Consider the following 22251-nt stretch of genomic DNA (forward strand, 5'->3'; position numbering starts at 1 on the left):
ATAAGACATTTAAATGAGTGGTAGAAAATGACATAAGAGTTCAGAGAAAGCTTAAGGTCAGTTTTGGATAGGGTATTCTTAGTGGGCTTTGGGGACGAGGACCTGTTTCAGGTGGTCCTGGAGAAGTGGTTAGGATTTTGACAGGTAGGGAGAGGACTTTCCAAGGAGCAGTTTTTTGTCAGCTGAGAACTCTCCTGTGGAATAATCTAAGTGAATAATACCCAATGTGATAGGTTGTAGATTTTAATACCTTAATTTATGAACCAAAAGACATTATAAACCTAAAACATTATAATTCATGCTAAATGAAGCTAATACCATGTTGATAAACTACTATTATTATTACTACTCCACTACCACTACTTCTACTACCATGATATTACCACTGCCACTGCCACCAACATCACCAACAGTACATGTAGACAGTACTTTTAAGGCAGTGGTTCTCAAATTTTGGGGTCCTAGGGTCCCTTTATACTTCTGAAATTATTGGGGACTCCAGAGAGCTTTTGTTTATAGATGTTATATCTATTCTTAGAAATCAAAACTGATAAAATCTTAAAATATATATTAATTAAATATTTATTATATATAATATTATGTATAAATTTATTAATTAAAATAACTAAAATAAACCCATTACATATTATGATAAATAATATATTTTTATTAAAAATAACTTTTCTAAAAATTTGTTGAGAAGTGACATTATTTTACCTCCTTTTGCAAGTTTTTTTAATGTCTGTCTTAATAGAAGACAGTTGTATTCTCATATGTGCTTCTGCATTCAATCTGTTGCAATTTTTTTTACCTGAAGTAATGAAGAAAATCTGGCCTTATAACAATCCTAGTTGGAAAAAGGAAGATGTATTTTAATAATCAAATATCATAATAATATTATTATGAAAATAGTTTGTATTTCCCAAGACCCCTTGAAAAGGTTTTGGGACTTCCAGGGCTTTTTAGACATTGAGAACTACTACTTTTAGTTAGATGACCACATGAAATAGCTGAGAAGTACAACTGGAGTTACTTTCATCTGACATCAGAGCATGCTAGTACTTGGGAAGTGGCTGAACTGAGGGTAGTTAACTTATCCACTTGTGTTTCATAACTCTGGTTTTAGAAGCAGAGAAGTGATAGTAATTGAATTCCTATTGGATATTGCCAGAGACAGCACCCAGTGGTAGTTGTGAACACAATATATGATATTGTACATTGTACAATAAGTATATGTAATATACTTATATACAGTAAGTATAACCGCACAGGATCAAGACATAGCTGTCATAATTCCATTATTTCAAATAGGTTTTTGACATTTCCTAACCTATTATCATTAGAGTTGCCTTTGAATTGATTCTTTCAGTGGTAGAAATAAGCTTCATGATCTAGTCACACTTTTCCACTCAATTTCTTTAGTGTCTAATGACAAGAATTTGTACCTCATTACAGTGCTCTTCTTTGTCACTGGCCTTCATGAATAACCTAGGTCATAGGATCAAACCTATTACTTTGGTTCCCTCAGTCCTATAGTCCACTTACCTAAATAAGTACATAGAAAACTTGATGAGCTCCACAAAAAGAACTCCTAAATGGAAGTAATTTCCTAGTAATAAAGAAATGAAGTTAAAAGAAAAGCTTAGTAACAGCTGTTGAGATAAAGGAATCCAGACTCCACAACAGACCAAATGCTCCTTCTTACCAGAGACGTTGGATGATGAGAAAGGGTATCATAGAACACATTCAGAAACCATGTCCAGTTCACGAAACCTTTAAGTTTCTTATGAAAAAAATTTCCCTTTTAACATGTCATAGAGATTATTTGTTTATGGGCAACTAAAAGGACCGTAGTTCTCCAATATCCACTCATTCCCTTTCACTTCCCTTTCTTTCGTCTGTTTTGAGAGAGGTTTGTCCATCCTTGGGAGTCCATACCAACCTCATTTTGTTCTGTCTGCTCTGACATGCCTTCCATCTCTAAAGATTCAGAAGGGTGAATTCTCTATTCTCTACATGGGAAAAAAAGTAGAAAGTTATCTTATGGTCTGCAGATTCAACCAACCATTAACTGGACTTTCCAAAGCCACTAGTATGGAGAAGTCATTTGTGCAGCAGTTTTAAAACCAGAGAATAGTGATTAGCAGGGAAAGGTCCACCTGGAGAAATCACAAGATCACAGATCAAGAGCTGGAAGAGATATCAGCACATTTAGTCCAATTCCATGTTATGTAGGAGGAAGCCCACCTTTGACACAAGTATCATCAGAGGTGGGATTCTTTTTTAAACTGATCTCAGACCAATGCTCTTTCTCCTGAAAGTGTAGAGGTTCTATAGGATTCTATCCTAAGCCCTGACTTGCTTGACATTTTTCATATTTGCAAAAAACCTGAAGATATAAGGGAAGGGGGAGAGGAAAGGAGGGGGAGAACAAAAACGGAGGCTAGAGAACAAGCTATAATGGGTGAAAAAAATAGTGTTCTTCAAAGATCCTTGTAATAGGGTGCCTGGAACAATGAGTAAATCTAATGAGATGAAATTTAGTAGGGATAAATAAATAAAGTCGTAAATTAGAATTTAAAAAAAATCAAATTCACAAGTATAGAACAGAAAAGTATGATTCATGTGGTGACTGCTCAGGGGTTTTTAGTGGACTGCAAGCTCAGTATGAGTCAAAAGTGATTGATGTGTCAGCCAGGAGAGTTAATCATTTTCAACTGCATTCTTAGAAGTTTAACATCAGCAGGATGAAGGAGATGATAGCCTTACTCGGCTCTGCCTTGCTCAGACTACATCTGGAGTGATCTAGCATTCGGTTTTGTGTTCCATGTTTTAGGAAAGTAATTGACATTTGAAGTAAGCCCAGAGAAAGGTGACCAGGATGATAAAAGTTCTTGAAGTAAAGCCACATCAGGATTGTTTCCAGAACTTGGGGATGTTTACATAGAGGAGCAAAGATTTAGCAGGGATGTGATCCAGGTCTTCAAATATTTGGAGGGTTGTCATGTAGAAGAGGGATTAGGTTTGTTTTTCTTCACTCCAAAGGGTAAAAATGGATGGATGGGTGGAAATTAGAAGGTCATTGAAATTCAGTATTAAGAAAAACTTCCTGATAATGTAGGGGCGGGAAAAACTAAGTGAACTGCCTTAGAGAAATAGTGAGTTCCCTATCATTGGAGGTATTCAAGGAGAGGCTGGATGATTACTTGTGGGAAAAGAGGATTCCTGTTCAGACTTTTACAAATCTTAGATCCTGTGAAATAACTTGTAGTCTTGTCTGCCATATCAGTGGTGAAGAACACTTAAATCAAGTTAAGGAGGAGAATACAGAAATTGTCACAGAATCTTCTAACTTTAAGATCAAAAGTTCCTCAGCCATTATCTATCTCATAGTCAAGAGATTCCTTGCGACTGATTCTCAGTCAAGTGATCGAGTCACAGTCATCCTGAATGTTCACTTAGAAAGACAAATAATTAATTGGAGTACTTTATTATTATTTTATTTTAGCTATCCAGCTGCTATTTAAATTTAAGATTTATGCACTACTTTAAGCATATTATCTCATTTGACCTTCATAACAATCCTATGAGGTAGACACTAAAGACATTCTATTTTCATCCCTTGTTTTAGTGACAGGTTAAATATCCCTGATGACACAGCAAGTAAATGCCACAGACTGAATTCAAACCCAAGGGATATGGCAGGATTTTACAATGGAAAACCACATTGAGTTTACTAAATTCAATTCCTGGGGTCTGCCACTTGCTCCCTGTATTAACTTGAACAAGTTTATTAAAATCCCCGTAAAGTGAGTGAGTTAGACAAAGAGATGTCCTTGGGCCTTCCTAGCTTTAAATTTGTGATCCTATAACATTATGATTATAACCACAAGGTTACAAAATAACCCTTAAAAGTTGTAATCTTCTCCCATTCCCCCACATTGCCTCTCTGATACACATTAAAATTTTTATGGTTCTGAGAGGGGGATGAATAAACCAAAAACTAAGAATATTTCTTTTTATTTTCTATCTCAGTCCCAATCTGCCGAGACGCCAAACAATTGTAAGGACGACAGGATTGCTTTTGTTTGGAGTAGGGATGGGAAGGTAGAATGGGGAAGCAAAGGGAACAAGCATTTATTAACTGTGTTCAAGATACTGTGCCAATGGGCTTTACAAATATCTCATTTGGGTAATTTATTTGGCTATTTTATACATATTCATTTGGGTATTTTTTACACACATATTAAAAAGTTGAAAGGTTGTTGGGCAACAGAAGAATTTAGAGACTATTCAGAACAGTGTCTCTCCCTCGTGGTATATGCCCATGCACGAACTATGCATTTTAAATTAATGTTTACTTCCTTGCTTTCCTATTCCAAGTGACGCTCCAAAGACCTTAGGGAAAGGCATCTTTCAGATAAAGAAAGCCCTATGTACCAGCCTTTAATATTGCTGACAGAAATACAGCCTGAGTGGAAACCATTCTTCTGCCTGATAAATCACCACCTGTTTTTTATTTTGAGAATCGTTCCCACTTTTCTTGTCTCCTTATTCTCAGCTTAGTAGGTCAGTGTCTTCTTGACAGATGCAAGAAAACCATTATGTAGAAAATTCAAAAAGTAACTTCTGGACACTAACTAATCTTCATCTATTTTACATTGATAAGTCAACTCAATTTCAATTCGACAAGTGTGTGTTAAGCACTGAGCACTGTTACTAGGCCCTGGGGAACACCAGCCACTGCCCTCAAGGAGTCTATGTTCTATCAGATACAATAATAATATATACATAAATCGCTCAATAAACAATATAGTCAGAATAAAAACTAAGTGTTTGGTAGGGGGAAGCTTAACAACTGGGAAGGAATAGAAAAAACCTTATGTCTTCCAACTCCCTTTTATATTTGGGACCTGGAAGATAAGTAGATAAACACAGGACCTGCAAATAGGAAGACAATTTCAAATCTGGCTTGCCATTTCCCTCTCCAACTCATTTTGCAGATAAGGAAACTGAGGCAGACAGAGTGACCTGACTTGCCCAGGGTCACCCAGATAATAAGTATCTGAGGAATCTAAATTCAGATATTCCCAATTAATAGGCATTTAATAAATGGTCTGGTCTTCCCTTCTTACTCTGTCCATAAATTTACAGGTATTTTTTTTTTTTTATTACAGCTTTTTATTTTCAAAACATATGCATGGGTAATTTTTCAACATTAACCCTTACAAAACTTTGTATTCCAAATTTTCCCCTCTTTCCCCCCCATTCCTTTCCCTAGATGGCAAATAATCCAATATATGTTAAATCCAATACATACACATACACACGCACACGCACACGCACACTTATACAATAATCTTGCTATACAAGAAAAATTAGGTCAAAAAAGAAAAAAGTAGAGAAAGAAAACAAAATGCAAGCAAACAACAGCAAAAAGAGTGAGAACGCTATGTTGTGATCCACACAGTTCTCACAGTCCTCTCACTGGGTGTAGATGGCTCTCTTCCAGGTACTTTTTTTTTTTAAGGAAAATTTCCTCAGATTCTTTGTTAGACTATTAATCATTAAGAATAACCAGCATTTCTAGTACTAGGGAGAAGGGTGGGTTGCTGGTAGATAGTGCTGGATCATTTAAGAACCTTCTCCTTTAGGGAGTTTTTTATTGTTTTCTGTGGCTGTGTGAGTACCCATTGAGGACTACCAATTTCAGATACCTTTTTATCCTTAAAGCTGCTCCCTGCTTATTCTTTGATAATTCCATTATTGTCCTTTAGAAAGTATAAAGGCTTGGGCAAAATTATAGGTGAGGATGTTACAGGTGGGGAAGGCTTTTTTTCAGTGCTAACCACAGCCTTGGTTCATTTTAGAAGTCAGAAGTATATATGTTGGAGGTTGGACAAAGTCCAGCATTGAAGAAAAGACTGGACTTGTTGGCGTTACATCATCTGGAGAGGAGAATGCTTGGCTTCGGGCCTGAGCCTCTCTGACCATGTCCACTTGTTGGTGACTAATTTATGATGTTCTCGTTCTCACCCCAGGCCAGCTTCTTCATTTAGTCTCACACGCTGGCCTTTGTGAATTGATTTCTGAACAGGCCTTTCATTGCATTTCAGCCCAGCAAAGAGCTTATGGTTTGGATTATTTATTTCATTCTCTTTGGGAGTCCAGCAAGTTTCAACTTGAGCACTGCTGAAATCTGGGCCACTTAAGCCCACTCACCCCAAAAGGCCCATCAGGGCATGAGTGGGTCCTTCCACATAGCTGAGTTAGCTATTTCCTTCAATATGTGAGTCCTTTGAAGCTGTAGACAGGCAAGATAATCACTAAACCTTTATTTGACACTTGTGGTGTTCTTGGCACTCTGCTTGAAAGCTGGGGATGTCTATACAAGTAAAAACAGACAGTCTCTGTCCTCGAAGAACTTACAATCCAGTGGGGGAAGACAAGACACAAAAAAGAAGCTAAAATGCAAGAAAGAAGAAATCCAAAACAAGATCCAAGGTTATTCATTCCTTTGCTTTGAACGTGAGAAAAAAGATGTCCTGTGGGTCTGCGGTTTTCAGGAGTCAGGAAGACATAGTTTCTCTACTATTCTAGAGTTTTTATGTCCCACTTAACTCCTTATCACTGATTAAGCATAGGATTGTTCTAAAATTTAACAGCATTATATTTGGATTTAAAGAATGTCAGCATGGGAAGAAAGAAAATGTGGCAGTACATCATTGGATCAACACTGCAGTGAAATCAGCATTTGAATCAAAAGGTCTTCCTCTATCTATCTAAGTAGGGTTAAATTTTTTAAAAAATCAAACAACTTCTAACATTCTCATTCCCAAGAAGAAAACCGAGTTGCTGGTGATGCTTCTTTATTGGTGGTATAAGCATTTCTTAAGTCCTCTTAATTCAGATGTTTGTGAAATATATATGGATTCCAAGTGTTTGAGGACCTGAATTGGACATTTCACATTGATATTTCACTTGTCAAGTCCAATACTATTGATTCAGTACTACAAGCATTTGTTAGAAGCCTACTGTGTACGAGGGACCAACATGAGTTCTACGCATATAAAGAAAAAAATATTGACAAGCTGGAGTCCATTTAAAGGGAGGCAGACAGGATGGGAAAAGGATTGGGAATCAGATTTAATGGGGACTGGTTGAAAGAAGGGAGTTGTTTAATTTGAAGAAAAGTCCTAAGGGGACAGATCATTATTTGTAAGCATTTCAAGAGTTGTAAAGTTAACAGTCATTTAATAGGCACTTAGTATGTGCCTGGCACTGTGCTAAGTCTCCAAGGATCTTACATTTTATAAAGGGAGATAAAGTGTGAATTAATTGGTCTCTCTCTGTCTCTGTCTCTCTCTCTTCTTCCTCCTTTCTCTTTCCCCTCTCTTTTTCTTCCCCATCCTCTCTCTTTGTCTCTCTCCATGTAATATACTTATATGTATATATATATATGTGTGTGTGTGTATGTGTGTTAGTTAATCATGATAAAGACTTGTATTATATTGACTTTTGTGGTTTGTTTATGGTTGCTAAATTTTCTTGGTGACTTTGGTGATATGTAAGTCTCTCCTCTCAAATGAGTACATGGAGAGCCCTCTTAGCTTAATCTATAAATATACTTAGTATACATATATAAATTGTTTCAGTTGTATCTCTTTGTGATCTCATTTCTGGTTTTCTTATTAGAGATACTGGAATGGTTTGCAAACCAAATGAGGCAAATAGGGTTAAGTGACTTACACAGGATCATACAGTTAGTGAGTGTCTGAGGGCAGATTTCAATTTAGGAAGATGAGTCTTCCTAATTCCAGGCCTGGCGCTCTGTCCACTGTACCACCTAGTTGCCCAGTTTACCTATAGAGGTTTGTCTTCTTTAGGGATATATGAGATTATATATAAGATAAGCTTCCATTTACCCACTTTCTGGGGAATATTTTCCTGCTGGTAGATTTTTTCACCTGTCTGTTAAAATTTACCATCTTAGCCACACCAGCAGCCAGTGGTTTTTATTTAGTTCTTTAAACAGCTTTCCTTTACTTTTTGGATCTCTTCACAAAATCTGAGAGCTCCAGATAGCATGGAATTTCAATGATTGGAAAGACCATTCTAGCCTACTTCTAGTGAGATGCTCACTGACTCATGAAGCAGCCTTTAGTCCCCTTTAGGAAAGTGCTAATTATTACAACATTCTCATATGCTAACACCCTGGCTTATGATTCTAAATTTATTTGACTTTTGTGACTTTGAAAGAAGCATGCTATTATGATTTTGTAATATATACATACAGATATACAATACACTTGCTTCCTGTTGTAAGTTTAAGTTTCCTGACTTATAGTTATTGATATTACATAAACTAATATGACATGAGTAGCAGAGATTACTGTTTAAGGATAGAGAAATAACATAGGTCTGACTGTGCTGTTGCCTCATGAATATGGTTAGAACTAAAGAAGGGAATCGTACAACATCCCAAAACATCGACTGAGTGATTCCCATAGTTTAACCTTGTGTAGCATAGTAGCCAATGGCTACTATATCATCTCAGATGACACTTATTCCATGTACTCATTAAGATATCTTCCAACCCAGACTGTTTTACCCTTATATGTAAATTGTACTACTACTATCTATAAAAATAGCAGGCTGGAACTTGGAGATGCCTTGAAGTGCCAAAAAAACTCAATATATACAAATATGTGTCACTATATATGTATATGTGTTTATTTGGGAAAAGAGAGAACACACTTGTTTCACTCCAACTGTTTGATGCCTTTGGGTGCCAGTAAACTCCATTTTTTCTGTACACACATATATATGTACATATGTATACACATGTTACTATAAATGTTTATGCGATGGAGAGAGAGAAGGCATTGATAGTTTGGGTGTTTGGGAAAGATCCCTTTTGGTATGGAGGATTTGAGTTAAGTCATAGAGCACATTAGGAGAATAAAGAGAGAGAAAGCTAGGTTGTTCAGAAGATACTGCTGGGACTTAGAGTCAGGAAAATCTGAGTTCAAATTCATTTAAACCCTCTCTGGATATCTCCTCTTCTGAGAAATAAGAATAATACAGCATTTTCCTCACAGGGTTGTTGTGAAGATCCATTGAGTTATGTGATGTGAAATGGTCTGCAAACTTTGTAGGACTATATATACATGCTAGCTAATCATGTTGATATCATTAACAAGTAGGGATGATTCAGCAGAGCATTATGTGTGTGTACATGGGGGTGCAGTTACTGTGAAGGCACAGAAATGGGAGTAAGGACTGTTGGTCAGTGTTGCTAGACTGTTGAGTGTGTGGAGAAGAGCTATGTATAAAAAGTTGGGAAAAATAGAAAGGGGTCAGGTTATGGCCAATTGACTTTTATAATCTTCAGGTGACCTCAAAGGTATCCTCTTTGATGTTCAGAGAGAACTAGGATCATGTGGAGAACTTGTAGAGGGCAGAGTGTTAATATATGAAATTGTTATAATAATTAGCACTTTCCTAAGGGGGACTGTAGGCTGCTTCATGAGTCAGTGAGCATCTCACTAAAAGTAGGCTAGAATGGGCTTTCCAGTCACTGAAGCTCCATGCTATCTGGAGCTCTCAGATTTTGTGAAGAGATCCAAAAGGTAAAGGAAAGCTGTTTAAAGAACTAAATACAAGCCACTGGCTGCTGGTGTGGCTGAGATGGTAAATTTTAACAGTCTGGTGAAAAATCCACCTGCAGGAAGCTATTCCCCAGAAAGTGGGTAAATGGAAGCTTATCTTCAGCATCCATTGTTAAGATTAATTTGAATCTGAGGTCTGAGGCTCATTACAGGAAAGCAGTCCAGCATGCCCATAGCTCTCATGTCCTCGGTTTGACAATCCTTTATAATCTGCCCCACAATGATATTAAAAAAACAAAACAAAACAAAAAACAACGTTGTTGACAATTACAGAAGGCTAAAAACAATGATAGAAAAGCCTTGAACATTTTTCTTTGATATGAATGGAGTCTTTGGGCATTTTGAAATACAATCAGATGAATTAATTGCTGCTCATTAGACACCCAGTCAGGAGAGTTCTGAATGGGCATTCTTTCCTTGTCCAGTCCTGCTAGACTGAAATAGCTAGCTTTTGTATTTATTCCACTCTTCTCTAATAATAAGCAAATTAGAGATCATGGCTAGGGGAAAAACATTCAAATTCTCTCTCCCCTTTGTTGAGAACAATGATATATTTTTGTGGTCTCTTTATCCTTTTGGGGGCTACAGTTAATAATTGCCAAATATATATGAATCAATATGTAGTGTCTAACTAGAAAATATATCTGCAAAATTCTTTAAGGAAAATTTTGTGCTTATTCTTTTCCTTTTTATTTAAACTTTTTTTGAAAGCAAATTCTTGTCTTCCTAGTCCCACATCAGATGTTCTATTGCTAGGGAAGATCTCTTATCTTGAGAAAGTAATTCTGTAGTATTGACAGCCTTTAGATTTATGAACTTCTGCTATCCTGAATTTGTCTATGCTGCTTTAGTAAACATCTTTATGAAAAGCAGTTTTTAAAAATCATTCTATAACGCTAGTCCAATTTTGAATGTTATTGGAGTCATTTGACTTCTGTTTTTGACTTAATCATATTTTGTACATGTACCTGTAAGCATTCATTAACTTCCTTTTTTGTGTGTCTTCTCCCTGGATTCTTCTCCTCTGTCCCCCAAAAAAGTTGAGATCTGGAGAGAAAATTTTATGAAATTCAATATATGGTTACTAAAAGTCCATTGTCAAAAAAAAACAAAAACAAAAACACTTTTTGTTTGCCATATGTTCTTGAAATGTTAGTACTTAATGCATTCAGACCCCTTTCCAGCATTTATATTACATGTAGAAATTTTACAAATAAATTCTTCAAAAATTTAAAATGCAAAATGGGGGGCAACCAATGGAACATCACATTATAGCCACAGCTGAACGCCTCTTTATAAAATATGAATGTCAGGTTTACTTTGTAACAAATACATTTTTCAAAGCTCCATCTGAGGAGTTTGTGGGTGACTACAGCTGGACTTGTCTGCCTGTGATTAGATCAGAACAGTCATTGGAATTACCTGTGTAGAAATTGTGTAGAAGACAAAGTATGTCAATCAAACACTTCACAGTCCCTTCCCCCAACATGCTCCTGAAAATTCAGCATCTTGGTATTTGGGGCTCTCATCCTGGTGGGTTTCTTGAACCTCCAAATGTTCTCTAGAACTTCCCCTGCCCCAGTATCCAGGTTGGCCGGGGCTCCAGTGCTCCTCATCACTACACCTGCCCATTATCCCCAACATTTACATTCTCTGTAATTAGTGCAGGATTTCCAGGCCATCATCTCAGATTGGCATTTGGTCAGGCTTTCCACAGAAAACTTATGGTTCCTCCTTGGCTCTATCCTCTGCAGCTGTGGGGACTGAGGAACTTTCAGCCAACCATTCAGAATGGGCTTATCCAGACCTTAATTGTGAAAAGTTGTCCCTCACCCCTTTTGAAAAAAATAAAAGAACCTCCTAAATTTATTCTATTTTCTCAAATTTTCAGCTGCTCTATAGCTTAAGAACCCACGTTGAAGATACTGTCAGAACTAACAAAGCATGCCATTGACCCCTAAATCTAAACTAGACACATTTACCATTGCTTCTTGATTCAAACAATTTTAGAACTGGATGGGACCTGCCAGGCCATGTGGGGCAATTCCCTTCTTTTAGAAAGGAAGCAGCAGATTGGGCCTATGCCTTCAGTTTCCTGAATTCTGTGCAAATGCTCTCACTCTTTTTATGAGTCTAGCACTATGTTGTGCTAAGACTTCTGCCTCTCCAATCTATGTACCGATCTCTGGGCTTTATAAGTTTCATTAGATGCTTCTCAAAATCACCAGCCTTTCCCTCTTTTCAGTTCAACAGCATTAGCCCTAGAGCCCAGTTATCTCAAAGTAAGCTCCTAAAGCTATTATGGGGAGAGTATTTTGTAAGCATGAAAGTACTATTAAAATGTCAGGCCCTTAGGGTCTTCTGTTGTCACAGATTTCATGGGAGGTAGCCTCTGCATCTGAAGTATACCCAACATTTCCCTTATCTCCACCTCCTTCCCCTATCCTAATATTATCTGCAATATCCCTAGGTCCTTGTTTGTTTGTTTTTTGAGATTCTCTGAAATTCTCAAAACAATATTAAATTTTCTCTGATTTTTTATAATTTATTTTGAATTCCAAATTCTCCCTTTAATTCTTCCCCCACCCATGGAGAAGGCAAGAAACATAATAGTCATTATTCATTTGAAGTCATGCAAAGCATATTTTCCTATTAGATATGTTTATTCTAATTTTCAAAATAAATCTGTGCTATCAAGGAGCAAGGAAATTTTATGAAATTAAATAGGCAGTAATAAAATATATCTCACTTTGCAAAAGGTTGGGAATAACTTAAATAAATCATCTGGCCTTTTAAGATCAGCTCCATCACAGTCCAGAATGAATCTCTTCCCAGGAGATTAACTTTTTTTCTACTCTTGGCCTTATCATTTACAAAAAAGAAAAGAATTGAGATGCGTCAGAATCAAAGGAAATTTTGAAGCTCTCCCAACAGCAAATGATCAAGAATCAAACATCTATTAAGTATCTATTTCAGGCAGTGAGGATACAAAGACAAAACTGGAAGATTACCCAACCTCAAGTAGTTTACAATCTACTTAAGTTGATAAGATGTATGTATATGTATACAAAGTATATACAGACATACGTAGCAATAGTGTTACTTAGCAATAACTTAAGATGAATTTGCTTAAAGGAAGGGGACAGTATGTATGCGACCATGAATTCAGAACTTGGAAGGACCTAAGACATCCTTTAATATGAGGCTTCTTTTTTTTTTTTTTTTTTTTTTATTTAATAGCCTTTTATTTACAGGATATATACATGGGTAACTTTACAGCATTAACAATTGCCAAACCTCTTGTTCCAATTTTTCACCTCTTACCCCACCCTCCCTAGATGGCAGGATGACCAGTAGATGTTAAATATATTAAAATATAACTTAGATACACAATAAGTATACATGACTAAAACATTATTTTGCTGTACAAAAGAATCAGACTCTGAATTATTGTACAATTAGCTTGTGAAGGAAGTCAAAAATGCAGGTGTGCATAAATATAGGGATTGGGAATTCAATGTAATGGTTTTAGTCATCTCCCAGAGTTCTTTTCTGGGTATAGCTAGTTCAGTTCATTACTGCTCCATTAGAAATGATTTGGTTGATCTGCTTGCTGAGGATGGCCTGATCCATCAGAACTGGTCATCATCTAGTATTGTTGTTGAAGTATATAATGATCTCCTGGTCCTGCTCATTTCACTCAGCATCAGTTCGTGTAAGTCTCTCCAGGCCTTTCTGAAATCATCCTGTTGGTCATTTCTTACAGAACAGTAATATTCCATAATTTTCATATACCACAATTTATTCAGCCATTCTCCAACTGATGGACATCCATTCAGTTTCCAGTTTCTAGCTCACTACAAAAGGGCTGCCACAAACATTCGTGCACATACAGGTCCCTTTCCTTCTTTATAATCTCTTTGGGATATAATCCCAGTAGTAACACTGCTGGATCAAAGGGTATGCACAGTTTGATAACTTTTTGAGCATAGTTCCAAACTACTCTCCAAAATGGTTGGATTCGTTCACAACTCCACCAACAATGAATCAATGTCCCAGTTTTCCCACATCCCCTCCAACAATCATCATTATTTTTTCCTGTCATCTTAGCCATGAGGCTTCTTAAACGTTTTCCACTCATGACCTCTTTTTCAAGAAAATTGTTATTTTCTCAACCAAGAAATTGTTGTGTGACCCTAGCATATATATGTATATGAAATAATTATATAAATCGAACATTTTGTGATAATAAATCATAATTTCATGACCTCCACATTCAGCTGTGAAACCCCATGTCAGTTACAAACCACAGTTTAAGTAGTTAGGATCTTGTCCAACTTGCTCATTTTTCAGATGAAAAAACTGAGATTCAGAGAAAAAGATTGATTTGCCTGAGGTAGCACAGGTAGCAAGTAGCTGAATTAGAATGAAAGTTTCTCACCTAGGATATCACGATCCTTTGATCACCCCAAACTTCCTTTAATATACTGACTTTGAATGTTTTTGTTAGGTCTTTTGTGGGTAAGATGGAGTAGGGTTAGGTGGGGAATGTTAAGAAATGATTATGAAATTTTGTTTTTTATTATGAAAGCATAATATGTCAAAATTTGAAAAAGTAGATATGGTGCAGAAGAGGGCAAAGAATGCTCTCCAAAATATAAAACTAAAAATTCATTCCACAGCCCCCCCCCCAAATTTGCCATTTTAAATTAGTTCACATGATTATACAATACCTTTTATAGAATATGCACCAAGTACTTTTTGAATGAATGAATGAAGAAATGTGCCATTGGTATAATAAAACCAGACTTTGAAAGGAGGGAACTGCTCTTAATTTGGGATTCTTTTTCCCTCTTGAGCAAGGAGTCACATTCTAAAGCCCTGAGGTATTGGGTGTTGAGGTCTTCCACATTAGATGTAGTTGGCAGAGGAATTGAAAAAAAAATCGCTGAGACAACTAGGGAGAAAGCATTGAGAGAGATCAGTGTAGCTTCATGGTCCCACCCTTTGGGGATGTCATCCAGTCTGAAATCCAAGTTATGACAAACTCCTGAGACTTACTTGCTATAGAGGTCTTGAGCAGTCTCACTTTGCCATGCCCTGTCAGAAATCCCAGTCATGTCCCTGAGGTTAAATTTTCCGTATAAAATCTCCTTATGGGCCAAATCATGACTGCTGTCTTTCTTTGGGTCAGTCACCATGGCACTCTGCCTCCTGATGTCTTTCTCCTTACCTCCTCCCCCATGCCCCTTGGCATCTCCCCTAACTCCACTATGATTCTCAACCCCATTTCTCTTCCTTATAGCTAACTCTTTTAGGGTGCTAAATGTCTTTCAGGATTTAACCTGCCAACTAAGGGTGCACCTTAACTAAGCTATGAGGTATTCCCTTTCTACTTGTGAGTTCCACTGAGGAACTTGTTTTATATGCTCTCCAATTCTATTTCATATTTACCATTCCCAGTGTCTATTGTATCCCTTCTTTTTGTCTGTAACCTATTCCCCTAAATAAATCTATTTTTGGCAAAGAGAATGGTCAATGTGAATTCTTCACATGACTGAACCCCAGCTTTTGATGTCCGCCATCATCTGGTGACTATATCACTCACATCATATTGGTACTCCAACCACATCACAAGGGATTTGTCTAGTCCTCAGGATTCCAACTCCTATGTGACATGCTGTGGTCACCTGCAAGATGGAGCCAAATCCTTGTGTTTTTTGGAGATGTTCATCTGTGGTAACTTAGAAGTGTCTCTACTACATCTGAGACCTCCTAGCACTGCAGTAGCTTCCAGTGCATATACTGATGGATCCCTACCCTGTGGAGTCTCCTTTTATTTATGCTGGATTCAAGAAGTGCTCCATAGGGGCAGTGGAAAAGATGTCACCAAAAAGAAGGTGGGCTCCTCAAGATGCAAGCTAATCTGGCAGCAAGCAAACACTGGTATCCACTCAATTTCCATGGAACTAGAGAGAGGACCCCAGGACGTGTATCCCCAGAAGAGCATTCACTGGAGGAAAATGACTAGTTTCTGGATGAGGGGCTGTGGCTGGTTTGTGGAATAAATAGCTGGAGACTGTCCTCTTCCTTCCCCATTCATTGAAGAGTTAAAAATATTATTTAGTGAACATTTCTCTCTTATCGTAATCAGGTCTATGACTCTACGGTAGCCAATATGAAGAGTTTGTAATTGGAAAAAGCAAGGCATTTGTAGTTTTAAGATTTTTCGTGTCAAAGATCTGTCATTCAATCAATGAGCATGAATACTCAATAAACAGTAAACCCTTTGTTGTTATTGCTGTTCAGTTGCGTGAGATCCTTTGTGACCCAGTAGCTTTTAGCACGCTAATATTGTCCATGGGGTTTTCTTGGCAAAAAACTGGAATATTTGCCATTTCCTTATCCAATAGATTAAGGAAAACAAGAGCTTTTCCAGGATTCCATAGCTAGTAAGTGTCAGAGGCTGAATTTGCACACAGGTCTTCTTGATTCCAGGTCCAGCACTCTATTCACTGAATCACTTACCACTTGTAAATTGAGAGACCACATATGGAAATAATACTAATAGCTAATAATTTCATTTTATTCTAAAACTCATAATTTATGTAGCTCTTTAATATATGCAACATATGTTATGTATAACATATATATATAATGTATATATAATAATGTATAACATTTTTGTATATATTTATATATATATATATATATATATATATATATATATATATATATATGATTTCATTTGATTCTCACCGCTACTCCTTGAGGTTAATGCTCTTATTCCCAATTTACAGATGAGGAAGCCATGGCTGACAGATTTTTAAATTTAATTTTATTAATTTCATTTATTTATTTATTTTTTACTAAATGACTTGTTGTGGGTCACATAGCAAGTGTCAGAAGTGGGACTTGAATTCTTGATTCCAAGGTCAGATCCTGTCAATAACACATACTGGATTTGAGCAAGTCTAAGTGACTTATCAGTTCCCCAAACAATTCTGAGATTCTAAATTATAGAAGAGTTATTGGTTTATAGCATGAGTCTGAATTTAAAAAAAAAAAGTTCAAAAAGACAAAGTATTAGATGATAGATTGGAAACATACAGTTAACAACAAAAAGATTGGAAAAACAAAGTGAAGTAGGTACTAAAAGCTGAAAGACTGAAAAAAGCTGTCTTTAGTGGCTAAGACATTGAATTAGAGGAGGATTACTGGTCCTATTTAGTCATTAATCAGTAGACCTTGAGGGCATCTTTATATGGCATTTATTCTGCACTGTGCATCATAATGATGGTTCTGTTTCATATAAGAATGGAAGATTTGGGATCCTTTGTTTAGGAAGGCTGGGATACATGTGTTTTATTTAGAAAGATTTTTTTTTTATCCAAATATGCTTTTTAAAAAAAAATATTACAGAGAATTAGGAATCAAAGTCCAGTTACAAGGCTCAAATCTGGTTGAGGACAAATAATAAGCCAGTGAGGTATTCCAGATACTGCCGTATCATTACGTGGTAGTTTTTTATTTAATCTCATTCAGACTACCCAGTGTATCATGCCAGTTGTGACACAGCATTCAGGGCATTCATCTGTGGTTGTTGTACAGCTTTGGTTGAATCTGTAAACATTTCGGTGATGTCTGTCTCAGCTTGTACCGGGTTCCTTGACCTGAAGCTACAGTTTACCCATGTCCCTTTAATTAGGAGTGACAGCTTTGTACATGGCCATAAACTGTTTTTGTTTCCCTGTCATTATGTGACTACTACTTTGATGTGAGGAAAGGAATGAATCTGTCTCTTGTCGCTGAGTTTCTCTGGGTGGATGGCACACAGATTCAGGTGCCATGGGCACGTGTTTTTTTACCTGCAAGTTTCTCTTCCTGCCTGGTGCTTGTGCAGAATTCTATTAACTGTTAATAGCACATTCACCCAGAAGAAGTGATCCTTTCTGTGTTTGCCTATGGCGACCAAATACAAAATGCTTTCCTTTCGGTAGTGGGAGTTCCTGACTTGAGCAGTTTGATCACTTTCCCATTGGGGTTTTCAATACACTCTATTATCTGTATTTGGGGAAAAACAACTACAAAATCTACTTGAGACTTGCTTTGTTTTGTTTGGGGGAGGAGGCTGGGATAACCATTTTTTGATCAATCTCTGGGTGAATACCTAAATTGTCTGACACATGGGGAAGCTTATTTTTATACGTATTTTATACCCTAACGTATGTATGCATGCATGTTTACATGCATACATATGTACACACATACTTGCTACATACCTAGATGTACCTATATTTTTTTTAATTGAAGAAAAACAAACCCTACTGTTGTACCACAACCATTTTAACAAACTGTTTATTATTGTATCCAGGTAACAAGTATGGTAAGTATTTTCATTAAACCAAGTATTATATACTTGAGCTATGCTTGGCAGAAATTTGGCTAGCTTTTACTGTATTCTTTAGTCTTTTGCTGTTTTCTAAAAGGAGCATTTAAAAGTTAGCGTTACTACACATGCTTTCAGCTTTAAAGGAAACACGTCTTGTGTGTCTAAGAGAGCATGCCGTTCCCTCCCCCTGCCCCCCCAGCATGTCTGCCAGTTTGCTTGTACAAGTGACCTTGCATTATTGCTTCTGGCCTTCCTTCACCACTAGTTTTTTTAACCAGTATTTCAGCATTTCACATAAATTCAGAAGCCCTTGTGTTTGGGAGAAATATAGGAAGATACCTACACTTCCCACCTGCCCTTCTTTAGGCACTGATTCACCTGCCCCAAACCTTAGATCCCTTGACCACTGTACCCAGAAATAAGTAACCTCCCCATTCCCCCTCTTCTTGAGCAGATTAGTAACTGAATTTTCATCCTGGGAGTTGAAAAAGATATTGCTCTTTCTCATTCTGAATTAAAATCCAGAATATTGGTAAAAAATGCAAATACTAACGTATTTGGACAGTTGGGTATTAAAAAAATCTTTGTGATCCAGGTAGGTTTAGTAGAGTTGAGCCTCCTGGCTGTGTTTTTCTATGCATGGTTGCTTTGTTTTGGGCATTTTTTTTTTTTTGGTGGCTTTTACATTTTAGTTTAAATGCTAATAGCTACAGCTTTTCTAAGCTGATCACTAGATTGTTGCCTTGTATTAAGATAGTGTGTAACTGTCACATTAAAGGATCAGACAGCGAAGGATAAAGCACTGCAGCACATGGCAGCCATGTCATCGGCCCAGATAGTTTCAGCAACGGCCATTCACAACAAACTGGGACTGCCGGGAATCCCACGCCCCACGTTTCCTGGCGCACCAGGGGTAAGCTCATTTCAATAAACGGTTTTTTGTCCCAGGAGTGACAAGCATCAAGTAAGAGGCAAGTTTAATAGGATAGTACTAGTTCTTTGTAGTTGTAGCCCATGTAATGTAAAGAAAATTTCTGGTGGTCTAACTATACCAAGAAAGAGCCATTGAGGAGACTTTTACTTGGATCCTTTACTTGGAAGCAACTTTCAGAAGAGTTCTCCCACTGCTAGAAGTTTAGAGTTATCTCTTCTCAGGATCCCTTTCCAATTGAGAACTTTACCCATGGAAATGGACAAATTGAATCCCAGTGACTTTGAGAATAGTTAATACTAAGGAGAGAAACCATGACAGAAAGGGGAAAGAAAGCAAAATGTCTTCTAGAATTTCATTAAGCTCTCTCTGCCTTCAGACTCACACTATCATGCTATTCTAAAATTTTTCTTGACCAACCTTCTGTGGGTGCTCTTGATGTCTAGCTACCCTGAATTATGAAAGCAGGGGATTTAATTCAATGCAACAAATATTTATTATGATCCTTGTGTGCAAGGAACTATGATAAGCACTGTGCCTACACAGACAAAAATAGTGTCCCTGTATTCAAGGAACCTATATTCTTTAGGGGAAATTCAATTTCAGTTCAGCTTGTTAGGAAGCAAGGCATATATGGGAATCAAGGTAGATAGATAATCAATCAGTAAGTATTTATTAAATCTTTACTATGGTTCAGTATTTTGCCAGGTACTAGGGATGCCAAGACCAAAATGAAACTGCCTCTGCCCTCAAGAAACTTAAGTTCTATCTTGAAGAGGGAGATGGAAATCTATATACCCTATTTTGTATGCATTTTCACTATAGATTCTATGAGCCATTTGAGAGTTTATGATACATGATTCTCACCCTTTTAAAGGGATGTTTCATAAAAGGGGAGAGTGGGAGAGAATGTTGGGCAGAGGCTTAGATTTATAGATATATTTATAGAGAGAAATATTGAACACAAGAGGCTAGGGCTTATCTGGGGGTAGGAGAAGATGGAAGTGAGTCCTGGGCAATATGGAAGCATTGTAGAGGCAAGCTAGCATCATAACACCAAGTATAGATTTTATTTCCCAAGGAGTTCCTCACCACCTAACCTTAGGTTCTTATACTTCCATAGAAGTCCTGCTTACCTGCCTTATGAAGGTATGAAAGGTGGCCCTGGGTCCTCAGAAGCTAAAGTAATAGAATGTCAACTTGGTCAGGTATTGCCAGACTGGAAGTAGATCAGTAATGGTCTATGTATTTGTTGTTCAAGGACTAGATTAATTAAATGTAGAGAAGACCATCCTTGGAGGACTGATTGCAGGAGATGAATTGGGGGTAGAGAATGGGGGCAAGAATAATAACTCAAGATCATCTATTAAAGTGTGATTAACTTGTGATCTGTGTTAGGGAAGGATTACCACAGCAATGTCAAAAATCACCTAAATGTAAGTTTTAGGTGTGTGTATGTGTGTGTGTGTGTGTGATTTTTTTTTTCAGAAATTATTCTTAATTACTATATATCTTAAATTTTACAGTTCTGGCCAGGAATGATACAGACAGGTCAGCCGGGATCTTCACAAGAGTAAGTTTAAAATGTGGGGTCTTATAAAACAGCAAACAAATCCCCAAACTCTTATCATATGCACATCTGAAAAAAGTGCTGCCAAAATACAGGGAAACTCTTCTAGAAACTAATTTTATAAAACATGGGGAATTCGAGTTGGAAGATCATTGACCCTTTTTCCTAATTTTACAGAGAGGATCTCTTAAGGTCCAGTGAGATTGGGGCTATATTTAATTCAAACTTTAGGAAAAGTGTTTACCTTGGTGAAGTCACATTCATTCCAAGTGTACAGTTTTGGGACTGCTTATCAGTGTTGTCCTCTTGGACTTCATTTCATCTTGGTTCAAAATGGTTTACTTAAGCAAATAGCAAAATAATATTAGAGGAGAAATAATCACAAAATCATTAGAATTCCTTTTAAAAATCTAAAAAAAAACTTTTTCATATAATGACAAGTTAATCTAATATTTAGCATATAAAAATCTTATAATTGGGAATTATTTTTTTTACTTCATAATACCGTCTTAGAACTAGAAACGCATATTTTAGAGTGACTACATGGAATAGTGGACAGAGATAATCTTGGAGTCAGGAACATTTGTGTTCAGTTCCTCTGACAAGCTAGTAATGTGACCCAGTAAAGTCTTACAATATCTCAGTATTTCAATGCCCAGGCAGCTCAGTATTTCAAATTGTAGACAATTGTTGGTCTGTATCACCAGCAGTTCCCTATATTGATAAAAGTCACAAGTCTGGACTCTACCAAAAATATCCCCCCAAAACAAACTCAAACTCTTCCAAATATTCTATAATTTAGAGTTACAAAAATTCAAGCAAGCTGCTCCTTTAACCACACTGAATCAATCAGTTTTCTAAATGATGAGCTGTTTCTGAATACAATTTTAATAGCATGATTAATTAATTTCGTCTCCCTAAAAGTCATGAATTAGAACTATTTAAAGTAGAATAGACTACAGCAAGAAGCTATGATTTTGCCTTTACTCTAAAGGAGAATTTCAAACTGGAGAAGTCTGTCAAGAGGATATAGGGAAAATTTTGATTTGCATTTTGGTAATTTCCAAATCAATGAAGTTAAAAATTCTGCTTAAATTGATTTATTATAGCTCTGCTCTTAACAGTAATTAAAAAGGAATCCAGTTAATTTTCTAATTTCTAATCTAAAAACTAATCCAGTTTTATTTCTTATGTGTGTATATTTAATTCCAGAATTAATTTCCTTTCATATTGAATAGAGATCATGGTTAATTTTACTGACAAGCAAGGGGAACATGGTAAAGATTGGGAACTTCTGCTCCAGAGATTTTCAGAGAAAAGCTGGAGAGCTTTTAGAGTTGATTCTAGCTTTAAATGAGAAGGCTCCTCAATATCTTCTGATTGTTGCTTTGTTCAACTCTGTGATTTATGGGGATGGAGGGATCTTTGAATTCCTGGAGACTGAAAGAGTTCCAAGGGATTGATCCCATTTCCTGCTTTGGAGGCCATTGCCACATTCTTGTTTTACAATATCCTTTGCAATTTTCAAATCTCTGTATAACTAAAAATCTCCTCTTCTAAGAAGCCTTTAAGGTAGGCAGTCCAAGTGATACTATTGCCATTTACATAGGAAGACCGTGAAACTTGGGAAGATTGAGTGAGTTGTTTAAAGTCCACATATTTCTTAAGAATGTAGATCCCAGGGCAT

General features: G+C 36.8%; 1 protein-coding gene across 7 annotated transcripts in view; it reads left to right on the forward strand.

Annotated features, from left to right (window-relative positions):
• The window catches only part of TEAD1 (TEA domain transcription factor 1), a 294259-nt gene that overhangs the window by 219107 nt on the left and 52901 nt on the right, over positions 1–22251 (forward strand). For 4 of the 7 annotated variants that reach the window (XM_023506271.2, XM_023506274.2, XM_031943069.1 and 1 more), the window contains 3 exons: positions 18046–18057; positions 18842–18976; positions 20521–20567. In XM_023506271.2, coding sequence (XP_023362039.1) covers positions 18046–18057; positions 18842–18976; positions 20521–20567 — 194 coding nt within the window. The remainder of the gene's footprint in view (positions 1–18045; positions 18058–18841; positions 18977–20520; positions 20568–22251) is intronic. The other 3 variants (XM_031943071.1, XM_012552513.3, XM_023506273.2) reach the window with 1 other exon arrangement.

Source organism: Sarcophilus harrisii, chromosome 6 (genome assembly GCF_902635505.1).
Source record: "Sarcophilus harrisii chromosome 6, mSarHar1.11, whole genome shotgun sequence".
Lineage (NCBI taxonomy): Eukaryota > Metazoa > Chordata > Mammalia > Dasyuromorphia > Dasyuridae > Sarcophilus > Sarcophilus harrisii.